The sequence below is a fragment of the Nicotiana tabacum genome, chromosome 6 (genome assembly GCF_000715075.1).
Source record: "Nicotiana tabacum cultivar K326 chromosome 6, ASM71507v2, whole genome shotgun sequence".
NCBI classification, from domain to species: domain Eukaryota; kingdom Viridiplantae; phylum Streptophyta; class Magnoliopsida; order Solanales; family Solanaceae; genus Nicotiana; species Nicotiana tabacum.
This window is the reverse complement of record NC_134085.1, coordinates 51,673,935-51,687,234: the sequence shown is the minus strand read 5'-3', so window position 1 is coordinate 51,687,234 and position 13,300 is coordinate 51,673,935. Positions and strand designations below refer to the sequence as shown.

The 13,300-nt window shown below is 31.2% G+C and overlaps 2 protein-coding genes and 1 pseudogene across 2 annotated transcripts; all 3 read left to right on the top strand.

The window, feature by feature from the left end:
* The window catches only part of LOC142181812 (GDP-Man:Man(3)GlcNAc(2)-PP-Dol alpha-1,2-mannosyltransferase-like), a 76,220-nt pseudogene extending 74,568 nt beyond the window's left edge, over positions 1 to 1,652 (top strand).
* Positions 1,653 to 8,656: 7,004 nt separating this feature from the next.
* Positions 8,657 to 9,271, top strand: LOC142181811 (uncharacterized). Its single transcript, XM_075255367.1, has one exon. The coding sequence runs from the start codon at positions 8,657 to 8,659 to the stop codon at positions 9,269 to 9,271; it is 615 nt and encodes a 204-aa protein (XP_075111468.1).
* Positions 9,272 to 10,408: 1,137 nt separating this feature from the next.
* On the top strand, positions 10,409 to 10,846 carry LOC142181810 (uncharacterized). The gene has a single exon (XM_075255366.1). The coding sequence runs from the start codon at positions 10,409 to 10,411 to the stop codon at positions 10,844 to 10,846; it is 438 nt and encodes a 145-aa protein (XP_075111467.1).
* The last annotated feature ends 2,454 nt before the right edge of the window (positions 10,847 to 13,300 follow it).

The window sequence follows — 13,300 nt, the reverse complement described above, 5'->3', positions numbered from 1 at the left end:
TCCATGTTATTACAGAAAATGCTAGGCTTACCTAGTTTAGAGACTAGGTGCCATCACGACTCCTTTGGTGGGATTTTGGGGTCGTGACACTAAACCATTGTTCTTCCTCTGACTTTCTTTCTGAATAATCATGGAGTAGGCTTGATCAAGAGAGGGAGTTGGATGCATCATGAGAATTTGGCTCCTTTGTGGTGCATAAGTGTCATTTAATCCCATCAAAAATTTTATGAGTTTTTGCTGGCGTAAAAATTCAATAAATGGCCTTGATTTATCACAATCACAAGGCTCTCCGGAATCAAAAACTCAAATTCATCCTACAAATCATTTAGGTTTGAGAAATATACTGATACACTATAAACTCCTTGTACCAACGAGCTAATCTCCATAATCATATGATAAATTTTCGTTGCATTTACCTTATCAAATCTGGTCTTCAACACAATTTAGACTTTCTGTGCATTTGAGGAGAATACAACACCTTTTCTAAGCTCATTTGCCACAGAACTCATTATCCACGATTGAACAATTGCATTACATCGATCCCACTGACGCAATTGGAAGGCGTTGTTGATGTACAAATATCTAGTACATGTTCCATCAATAAACCCCAATTTGTTCTTCCCAAGGAGTGACATCTTCATAGATCGACTCCATTCCGAGTAATTTTCAGTTCCTATAAGCAATTGTGGAACAATCTGTAAGCCAGATGTATCGGAGGGATATACATACAAAGGATCATTGAAATCAATGTTTTGATTATTTGCATGTGAAGATCCAGCTGTGTTATCCACTGTATCGTTCGCGTGAAGACAGTTTTTCAAATTTTTAGGGCTCAAAATTGAGCTTGAGACAGATCTGAATGAAATCAAAGAAGAAAGAAAGGAAATTGAGTTTGAGAGATAAATCTGAGAGAAATCGAAGAAGGAGGAGAGGAATTTTGAAGAACGGAGTCTCTCAATCAAAATCGCCGAGCACCATGCTCTGATACCATGTTAAAGCTAGCTACAGGGAAGCCATTAGAGAGCTCCAAGCTGTTAGTGAAGAAGAGGAAGATTCTAGAGAGAGAAAAATTGTGAGATTCTCATTCAGACTCAATCCGTATGTGCAGTAATTGTGCATATATACTAATGCACTCAACTAACTAACTAACTAACTAATAATTTACACATGTGCTAATTAATTATTCTAACTGCTTCTAGAAGTGTACATGTTAAATAGCTTACGGTTACAAACACTAATCTCTACAGAATACATGGCTGCTGGCGTGATACCAATTGGATAGTCATGTTATGTGGTTTCTCTCTTGTTCTGTATTTGAGTATATGACTTATTTAGTTGACTTCAAGTTTGTCGGTTTCGTTCAGCACATAACTCAGCTGGCCCAAGGATGGATATTGTGTTACCAGAAGATTCGAAGCAGACTGGGTAATTTGCCTAGAGCGTAGATGAATATGCTGAAGCCATTATTGAAGTCATTAAGATGCCAGAGAATGAGAGGCTGGAGATAGCTGCTGCTGCGAGGAACCGAGCCTCCATGTTCTCAGAGCAAAGGTTTTATGAAGATTTTAAGGCTGCTGTGCGACAAATCTTTTGTGATGGTACCAAATGATTACAAAATCTTTGTTTCCATAAATATAAAAGATGAATTTTGTTGCAACATACTTAAACTTTGTCCTATCTTGTCTTTTTTTGGTTTTCCTTTTTCTTTATAAATTTTACTTTAGATTGTATTTATACTTTGTCAGTAACTTAGCCTTGAAGTTACTAATCTACATCTATATTATATTAAAAGCACGAAGGCCTTTAGCGAAATATCGTTCGCCTTTTTTACCCTTTAAAAATAAAGTTTACATTGTACAAAATCGTCATTTTAGTCATTTTCCTAATATTTAGGACATGAAAATTAATGTGTGGTTTACTTATAAATCTTTCCTTATTTAGTTGTGTAAAAAATCCTAATTTATAAAATTTAAAAACCAGTTTATATTTATATTATAGAATTTGTTTTCTGTTAGAGTATGTAACAAAACTATAAATAAATGCAACCAGTTTCACGAATAAACGATCAAATGGTCTCAATTTAAAACACTTGAACATATGAATGTTGATCTATCGAAGAATGCTTTCAATTTTAAGCCTAATACATTTCCATGTTATAGTTAAACTACTTTTCTACTAAAACAATATTTTTTCATTTGTCAACCTTTTAGTATAATATTTAAAAACTACACTCAATAAATACAATAACTAAATAAGAAAACATTTAAGAATATAAGAGAGAAAAGTAGTTGCTAAGAGTCAAAAACACTAATAATTCTACAAACACAAATATCTAAAAATAAATTATAATTTTTATCTTTTAAAAATATATCAAAAGCACGAAGTCCTTTGGCGAAATATCGTTCATCCGTTTTACCTTAAAAAATTACTGAAAAATAGTTATTTAGTTATTTTCATAATATATAGGAATTTGAAATCAACTAAAGTTTTCGTTATTAACTCTTTCCTTATTAAAACCAAGAAATATTAATATTTAAAATTTTAAAATCAATTAAAATTTACTTTAGATTGAATGGGTAAATAACTAAACGCAAGAATTTGTCTATATTATTGTTGAGTTATAGGTTAGAAACCCGAAATGCTGGGTTAAAAAGGAGTGTATGCCTCCTTTTAAGAGCTCTAATATCTATTTCGTTTATTTTTAACAGTACCTTAAATTAAAAATATTTTATAAATTCATTGATCTACAATACAAGACAAAAAAGTCTAAAAGATTTCAAAACAAAATATCTTTATTTGAGAAGTAAAAAATGAATATTAACAGTAATTTTTATAATTTTTATAATAAATTAAATTACTAAAGAAAAATTAGTCATTAATTATTTTTCTAATATTTAGGACATAAAAATTAATTAAAATTTTAGTTATTAAAGTTTTCTTTATTTGGACTAGATATGAAATCGTAGTATTTAAAACTTTAGAGCAATTAAAAGTTTACCATGTATAAAATATTTTTTTTACTTGAACTATCTAAATATAGGTTTAAGTTAAAGAAAGAATTCTTTTAGGGCATAATTTTGTTTTTCTATCGAAGGGCCCTTTAAAAGCTCCTTCAATTGATTCTTCTTCTTTTCACTGAGCCGATATGTTTTTGGGTGTTCATAACCCAAACTTCAAGCATATGTTAGGTAATTTTTTACTTTTTATGTCACTTTACCCTTTATTTACATTAAAAGTTATTCCCTATGTAGTTTATTAGCATAATCTAATGTAAATGTTCTAATATTTATATTGTATGTGCTTCTATGTTTATAATCCAAACAAGTCAATATAGTTTTTAAGTCTTAAAGTATTATTCTACTATTGTTTAAAAAAGGAATGATCTGACTTCTATCATGATGTTAGCCAAAAATTCACTCGCGATGTTTAGGTATAAACTATGTAACATAATTATAATTTCTTACCAAAAAATTATTAGAAATTTAAGAGTACAATATCTATATCTATACTATATTAAAAGCATGAAGGCCCTTAGTGAAATGTCGTTCGCTTTTTTTATCCCTTAAAAATAGATTTTACACTAGACAAAATTGTCATTTAAATTATTTTCCTAATATTTAGGAGTTTAAAATTAACTAAACTTTTAATTATTAAATCTTTCCTTATTTGAACTGTGTAGAAAATTTTAACATTAAATTTAACTGAACTTTCCCAACATATGTTCTCCTTAACATGTTCGATAATATTTTAGTTGTCCTAAACATGGTCTCCTCTTTTGCTTTTGCTTTTTCTATCCTTAATAACTAAAACAATCCATTAAATAATAATTTTATAGTAGATAAATTTATTAACAACCATTTTACAAACAATTTTCATTTGACCAATTGAATCTAGGTATCAACACGAACTCTATCTTCTCATACAGAAAAAGCACTAACTCATCAACATAAATAATTGGAGGCATTGTCATATAGGACAAAATTATGAGAGGAATTCTAATCAATCTATTTCGAGAATATGGTGAAAAAAACTAATTAAAGAGATAAAATAAGGAATTTATCCATTATTTATTATTATTATTATTACTATTATAAAAGTGAGAGAACTAAAAATAATCAGTTGATAGATCCAAATGTCCACGAAAATTTGAACGATCATTTTATTCTTCAATCAAACATTATTCCTAAAATATTTTTGTATTAAAAAAATAATTTTACATTATAATAAGTACTACTATTAAATATAATTATTATTATTTTGCATAATATCTGAAAACTACAGTCAATAATTAAAATAAATAACTAAAAAAATATTTAAAAATATAAGAAAAGAGAGATAGAGAGAAAGGTGGTTGGCAAGAGTCAAACATCACTAATCATTCTATAAATACAAAAATTCAAAAATGAAATGTATGACTAACTTTTTTTACCTTTTGAAAGTAGAGTTCTTATTTGATAAAATTATAATAGTTGTTAAATATGTAAAATAAGAATGAGATAATATTAAAAAATTGCATAAGAAAATTATTAGCTGTTTTCATGAAAATTGAGGGAAAATATAACTCTTTGAATTAACTAATTAGTAAAAAAATTTATTTATAAAATTCATCATACAAGTAAATTTATTTTTCAAGTTGAAAATTAATTATTTAATTTTTTTAATAAGAAGATCACTAGCAGTGAAAGTTATTGACTATAGTATAGTATTAAGAGTGAAATTACCAAAAATAAAACTTGAAGCAATAAGGATGAAATAGCAAACAATAAAACATATTCTAAATTAAATGAATTTTCATTAATTAAACTTTTTCCCCAACAAATTACATCTTCCTATATTTTTTTTAATATATTAAGTTACTATTATAAAATATTCACTCAACATTAGTCATTTTTCGAATTTATGTCATACTAATAAATTTTTTTCTATGAGGATCAACCTCTTCATTTTCAAATCTCTAAAAGACTTTTATCAGCAAAAAAAATCTCTAAAAGACCAAACAAAATAATTTATTTAATTTGACACATCTTTAAAAAATCATGATAAAAGTATTTTCGTGTTATTTGTTTGTCTTCAGTATTAGGTTATAGAAATAACAATAATCTTTTATACGATATTCTTGCAATAAGTTCTTATAACTTATACTTTTCTAATAAATTTTATTTTATAACTCGAACTCATTACTTAATAATATTTATACTATTATTTAAAATAATTTATTTGTCGATATGAATTTACGCGCAAAGCGTGTACTCGAAGACTAATTCTTCTAATAGCCTTCACAATAAATCACAACTGAAGCATACAATTCCGTCTAGCAGCTAAGCAATAAACATAACCAATAATTATGAGTTTATGATTTCATAACAAAGCAATACTCTTTACAAAAAAGACACAAGAGATTGTTATAGGATCAATATTCATCATCTTTAGAAATTTATATTTTTACTTATAATTTTTATTTTATGATTGCATCATATTCTTTAATAATATTTATGTAATTTTCCACAAAATCAGTACCTATTAATCTCCATCGCTCTTCATGTTCTTTTCATAAGACTAGTTATTATAATAGTAGGAAGCTCTTAATCAAAAAGTTGAATTACCTAAATGTCCTTCTAAATAATTTAAATATTTTATTTATACCAAAAATTTTAAGTAAATACCAAATTTATTTGAAGGGATGTGACCTTTCATATTAGTCAATAATGCTTAAAATAGTTTCTACCGGTTCCCATTTGATTTTGTCTTTCAACCGTTGGTATCTTTTAGAATAGAGAAACAGTTGGCTTACTATTCAAATAAAAAAAAGCCTTTGTTTCATAAACTCACACAGATATATTCTAAAGGAATAGAAGACGAAGAGTGTTCAAACTTCTTGATAATAAATAAGTATGTATTTATTTACAGTTAAGCAGAGAGTGACTTAAAAACGCACCCCGAGTACTTAGTCTCATCAGCAATTCTATAAAATTCATCATTGAAAGGTATTCCTCTCTTGCTGTGTGCCTTTTTTTTGGTTATTAAATTGCGTTCATACCTTTCTTTTGACCTTTTTATTTAAAGTTTAGTCGATTCTTCAAATTTTAATTCACAAATGGTGTTAAACATCTACACATATATTGAGATAATCTAAAGTATCTAACGTACGAAAAAATCTATATTTTTTTTTTCTATTGGGTGATCATTATTTTAAGAAGTGGAGAAAGAAAATGATTGTTGTATTTATCTACTGTTTTCGGCTTTCCTACTAGCTTTTTATTTAGACAATGCTTTCCTACTGGCTTTAGACAAGACGACGCAATGTTTGCATTTTGCAATATAAGTCATTTATTTTTAAATTGAAATAAAAAAACTATGTTGCACATAGATCGTTCATCTCCAAATTCAAGCAGTAATAATGTTTCTTTAACAGACAGATTTTGAAACTAAACAAGTAGTAAACTTCAATTATTATACTTTTGTGAATTTAAAATCAGACTAAGAGTATTTATTATACAAAAGTGGCGGTCTCTTTCTTTTTTTCTTTAAGAAAATAAACAAAAAATAAATAAAATTGTGCCGCTCGCAATAAATAATTACTACTCATGTACTTATTTAAAAGTTATTTTCATATCCAAGTTCCCTATATATCGAATAGCCAACTTTCTCTCTCTAGAATGAATTCTCCTCTCAGGTAACACTGAAATGACGAGAAGAACAAATAATGGAGGGGGAGGGCAACAACGCATGGTAGAAAACTCAAACAATCAATCGCGAAGAACTGGAATTCCACAGTCAACAGATGCAAAGAAGACGAGGAACATCAATGCAATCCAAGGAATTTTACCATTAGGTTTAAGTCAAGGATCATCAACGACGCCAATTGCACATGCAGAGCACACAATTGAAGTGATGAAGACTCCATTGAATCCGGCAACAACTCCGGTGATTTATTCAGGTGGATCATGGGCGGATAGAGTGGAGGCGGAAATTATGGAGACAAATGCAACAAACAAGGTACAATTGAATATGATAACTAATTCATGGAGTAAAATTGTGGGCACAGCACCAAGTAGTGAAGGATTAGACCTAAATAGTGAGGTAATAGCAGGGGAAAATGTCAAAATTACAATGGATGATATTAAGGATGAACTCGTATACTGGAAAACAGCAGTGATATGTTACGTACTAGGATCAAATCCACCGTTGACTGTAATTGATGGATATTTCAGAAGAATATGGGGAGGATTGGGGATAAATAAAATTTCACAAATAAACAGAGGAGTGTTCCTGATTAGATTTCACATTGTGGAAAGTAGAACTCAAGTCATTGAAGACGGAGTCCAGATGTTTGATAAAAAGCCTATTGTAGTGAAGCCTTGGGAACCAGATATGGATGTAAGTAAGGAAAATGTGGATAGAATACCAATGTGGATAAGGCTGAAAGGCTTGGATATCAAGTATTGGGGGAAGAATGCCTTAACAAAAATAGCTGGATTGATTGGGAAGCCACTAAAAGCATATAGAGCTACTACAAACAAGGAGAGATTAGCATTTGCTAGAGTACTCGTGGAAGTATCAATAAATCAGCAATACCCTAAGTAGGTTATGTTTGAGAATGAGGTGGGGAGAATAGTAAAGCAAGAGGTGTATTATGAATGGAAGCCAACATTATGTCCAAATTGTAAAAAATTTGGGCATGAGCTACAAGACTGCAGGAAACTACATAGAGAAGAAGCAGAAACTAGAAGAAAGCAGCTGGAACAGGGGGATAAAGCTACAGAAGGCCCTATTCAGAATAAGGAGAATACAAGAGATGAAGGCAAAGCTAAAGAGAAAGTGTCAGATAAAGCAACAAAAGGCCCTACTCAGAATAAGGAGAACAAAAGAGATGAAGGCAAAGCAAAAGAAAAAGTGGCAGAGAAACAACAGAACAACCCCATGGCTATAACAACAAGGAATACATTTGAGGTACTCAACAAAGGAGGAGACATAGAGGTAGTGAGACATAATAAAGCTAGTTCTTCTAACCCTAAGGGAGAACCAGTGGTGAAGGGTCCAGGACATGGGAGGGGTGGGGCAAGACCCAGCCCAATGGATAAGATAGGCTTCTGGAATGTAAGGGGACTAAACAGACTAGATAAACAAAGAGAAGTTCATCTGTTTATGCACAACACTGGAGCTAGTCTGTCTGGTCTCTTAGAAACAAAGATTAAGAGATCTAAAGCTCACAGAGCTTCTCTTAATCTTTGTGAGGGGTGGTCCTTTACAACAAATTTGGCTCAGCATCCTAAGGGAAGGATTTGGTTACTGTGGAAACCAAACATTTTTTAGGTAGATATTCAAAAAACTACTGATCAGTTGATTCATAGTACAATCAAACATAGAGAAACATGGGAGAAGATTACTGTTACCATGATATATTCATACAATGATATAGCTTTAAGGAGAAATCTGTGGAAGGATATAAAAGAAATATACAAGTGCAATAAGCGAACATGGGCAGTGATGGGGGACTTCAATAATGTGCTAAATACTGATGAAAGAATAAGAAGCAAATTAACAGTGGCTGAAACAAAGGAGTTCAGGCAATGTGTAGATACATGTTGTCTTCAAGAACTTAAATCTACTGGCATTCTACACCTGGAACAACAAACAGAGTGGAGAAGATAGAGTAATGAACAGAATTGATAGAGTACTGGTAAATTTTGAATGGATGACAGTGCTACCTGCTTCAACTATGCACTATATGACTAAGGGGTTGTATGATCATAGCCCAACTATCATTAGTTGGGATAACATGAAGCAGATGGGGAATAGGCATTTCAAATACTTCAACATGTGGAGCATGGATCCAGATTTCAAAGGTAAAGTGGCAGAAAGCTGGAGCATTGGAATTAATGGAACAAAAATGTATCAAATTGTAGGGAAGCTGAACATATTAAAGGGAGTACTAAAGCAACTAAACAAAACAAAATTCAACAATATAGAAGGAAAAGCAGAACAAGCCAAGAAGGATCTTGAGGAATGTCAGCAACACATGCAACAAAACCCCCTAAACCAAGGTCTTATCGAAAGAGAGCAACAACTGCCAATCAGCTACAGGAGATACAAGGAAGCAAGTGACAAGTTCCTGAGGCAGAAAAGTAAAGTGCAATGGCTAAAACAAAGTGACAAAAACAACAAGTACTTCCATAGCTACATGAAGGCAAGAAGAAATGCTAATAGGATCCTATCTATCAAGGATTCTAAGGGTAACAGGGTGACAAATATGGAAGAGATTGTGGAATAAATGTTACAAGCGTTTAACTTCCCTATGAAATTCATTAGGTGGATCATGGAATGCATCTCAACACCACAATATATAGTGGCAATCAATGGCGGACTTTATGGAAATATAAAAGGGAAGCGGGGTCTGAGATAAGGAGATCCAATATCTCCTCTACTCTTTATAATATATATGGAGTACTTCTCAAGAATAATGGATCATGTAACACAGATGGACGGGTTCAAATTCCACACCAAATGTAGGAGCTTGCAGCTGAATCATTTATGCTTTACGGATGATGTTCTTCTCTTCTGCAAAGGGAAAATCCAATCAGTGATACTATTACTGAGAGGATTACAAACATTCACTAATTCTTCTAGGCTAACAATAAATGCAGGGAAGTCAAATATATTTGCAGTGAGAATGGAAGCAAAAGAAATGGAGGACTTATGTGAAATAACAGGGTATAGCAAGGGCAGACCCCCATTCAAATATTTAGGAGTCCCAATTTCCTCAAAGAAGATCTCAAAAATGGACTGTCAGGCACTAGTTGATAAGATGGATAACAGAATAAACAGCTGGGGTTCAAGGAATCTATCATATACAGGTCGAGTGCAAATGATAAATTCAGTCTTGACATACATACATATATATTGGGCTTCAATTTTCATACTGTCCAAAGCAATCCTAAAAAGTATTACAACAATGTGTAGGAACTACCTATGGGATGGCAAAATGGAAACAAATAGAGTACCCTTAGTAGCCTGGGACCTTGTATGCCGACAAAAACAGGTAGGAGGTATAGGGATAAAGGACTGTGTAGCATGGAATGAGGCTGCGATAGGGAAATATGTGTGGGATATCACTCATAAAACTGACTCATTATGGGTCAAGTGGATAAACCATATTTACCTTAAAGATGTAGACTGGTGGCAGTATAAAGCAGCAAATGATAGCAGTTGGTACTGGAAGAAAATCTGTAATGTTAGAGACAAACTAGCAGTAGGTTATATAAACAGGGAGTGGCAGTCAAGTACAGAAAAATATACAATACAAAAGGGATATGAATGGCTGAAAGGGTCCCTAGACAAATGTCCATGAGAACGATGGGTATGGAGTAAACAAAACATGCCAAAACACAGCTTCATCTGCTAGTTGACTATGCAGAAGAAGTTGCTCACAAAGGATAGGCTGGGGAGCAGAGAGGTGAATACTGATGGCCTATGTGTGTTGTGTGGGGATAAACAAGAAACTATAGAGCACCTTTTCTATGAGTGCCAGTTCTCCAGTAGATGCATTGGCATAATATTGGAATGGCTAAAAATCAGAATCACATACTTGGAGAGGCAGCTATTATGGAGAAGAGTGGCAAGGAAGATGGCTGGAAAATTGAACAGAGAATTTGCATATGCAGCATTAGTAGCAACCAACTACTATGTATGGAAAGGTAGAAATGAAGCTGTATGGAAGAGTTCAGTGCCTAGGCCACATAAAGTGTGTGAGCAAATCAAGGAAGAATGCAAGATTCGAATGGTAGAAGTATTAAACAAGAGAATCAAAGGGAAAGATGGAAGATGGATAGAAGAAATATATAGATAGATAGAAAAGAATTGTACAGAATTCATTATATAGGTAGAAGCATAGATAGCTGCTCTATAGATCTCTCATTGTATTCTTATTGATGTACTGGTTTGGAGATGAATAAAAAATTTCATTCCACCAAAATATATATATATATATATATATATATATATATATATATATATATATATATATATATATATATATATATATATATATATATATATATATATATATCGAATAGCCTATTAAATTGTGTTTTAATGATGAATCTTGAAAAATTGAATTAATACTTTTAAGTCAAAAGAAAAAAGAACCTGCAAAAATAACATCAAAATAAGATATTTTAAGTTAAATACTACTCCCTAAATAAGATAATTCAAATTAAATATTTTGTTAATTAGCCTTACAAAGTCTTTTCATGAAATATTAAATTACCAACTTAAGCGGTTTTGTGACATACATTTTTTTACGAAGACATTAGCAATGAGTTTATGTTTTGTTCGTTTAGCCACCAAGCTACATTTACATATTATGTTGTTTCGTTTAAGAATGGTTGCTAAGTTAAAGTGTTTGTTTGGGACGAACTTTCAAAATCAATATATGCTGATTTACATGGACCAATTCGTAAATATTTGTACCTTATTTTATGTATAATTATTTGCTCGGAATTTTATTTTAATAATATTAATATTATGTTATAAAATTAGATATTATATAATTCGGCATACACATGCAATGCACGTGCAGAGAAACTAGTTATATTAAAAGTAGGAAGGCCTTAATTGAAAAGTTGAATTACATAATTGTCCTTCTAATTAATTTAAATATTATACTTTAAAAAATTATTAAATAAAATAACTAAATTCATTTGAAGAGGTGCAACTTTTTATAGTATAAGTATTAGTTATTAATGTTCAAATATTGCTGTTTTTACCCCTAAAGTGAAAAGTCAAATTACCCTTCTAAATAATTAAAACCCTACTTATCAAAAAATAAAAAATCTAAACACGTACAAATGCCCAACCAACGCTTCATGCTTCATGAATAGTTACAACTCACAACCATTAATTGTGACGGAAAAAATACCTTCTCGTGGCAGGGAAAAGCATATCATCTTGTCCCTGTTTTAATACGCATTCGCTCTTCTACAAACAACTTCTACGGTGACTCTGGCTCAAAGTTTTTGAATTATTGTTATTTGAGTGAAGATCCAAAAATCAATTCGCTTGTCATACCTTAACTTTGTATTTTTCTTGTGCAAATATTATATATCATATGGATTTGCTTGTAAGAGTTTTACTTGAAAGGTCGTGCAGTTGTTAGGATCAGTATAAACATCTCCCAATTAGCCAGTTATCATACCTCTCATTAACAGTCACAACCTTTGAGAGAAACGTAATGCCTGCAAACAGTTCTAAATTAACCAACACTTTTATAAATTGAAAAAATTCACATGGTTATTAAAGTTGTGCCTTGAGTATTTATCAATGTATTCTTTTCATTCAATCCTCATATTATCTTTTCAACCATGCATGGCATTACAAGTGTCTAGACTTTTTTATGCTTGTGTTCTCACATAATCTTTTTCTGGTTGTAGGTGCCAAGAGGCATCGCAATTATGATATTGTCAATATTTTGTCATGTGTTCGAGTAATTCATTTCCTTTAATACTATGTATATGATCTAATGATAATGGCAGTTTATTTTAGATTTTGTCAAGAAAAACTAAGAATCAGTAGAGGGTTTAGTTCAATTCCTCATATCGTAGATTTGCTTGAGGTGTTTGATATCCACTCCAATATGAATGTGTCCTGGAAAATTAATAAGATTTGCTTATGTGGCTAGAAAAAATGACTAAAAAGAAAAGTGAATGATCCCTCCATTTGTCATAATATTGAAAATGCACGTATACCATGCTTCTTTCTTCTTCCGCACTTCCACACCGAGTAATCGTAATCTGGAGAGGGAAGAGCTGAATTTTAATAGTTCAACTATAGATACTCTCCCATTAGGTTACTCAATTAGATACTTCATGCTCTCAGCAGTTGCATCTTCTTCTTGTCATGATATAATGACAGGCTTCTTCTACTAGGTCATAGCTTGTAACCATTTAGATCTTAAGCAAAAAGGGTCAGTTCTAGATCACAGAAAATTTCAGTTAAAGAGTGTTATGTTTAGTTCTTGTACTTCTATGAATAAATGAATTTTATCCCCGATTTTTTTTACCAGTATCGTTCATTGTTGTGTTAAACTTGAAATTCCCTTAGTACTTATCAAAAATGTTTTAAATTTTTGTCCTTTGCCTTAAAGTTCATGTTTTCAAATGTCAATTCCATTGGTTTGTTGTTCTTGATTTTCCCCTTCCATATTTCATTTGTTGGTTTTTCACCTAATTCTTTAATTTATACGTTTTCTGAGTTTTAATTTTCACCTTGCAACATATTTTGGTATTTTTTTCTTATCTTGAAC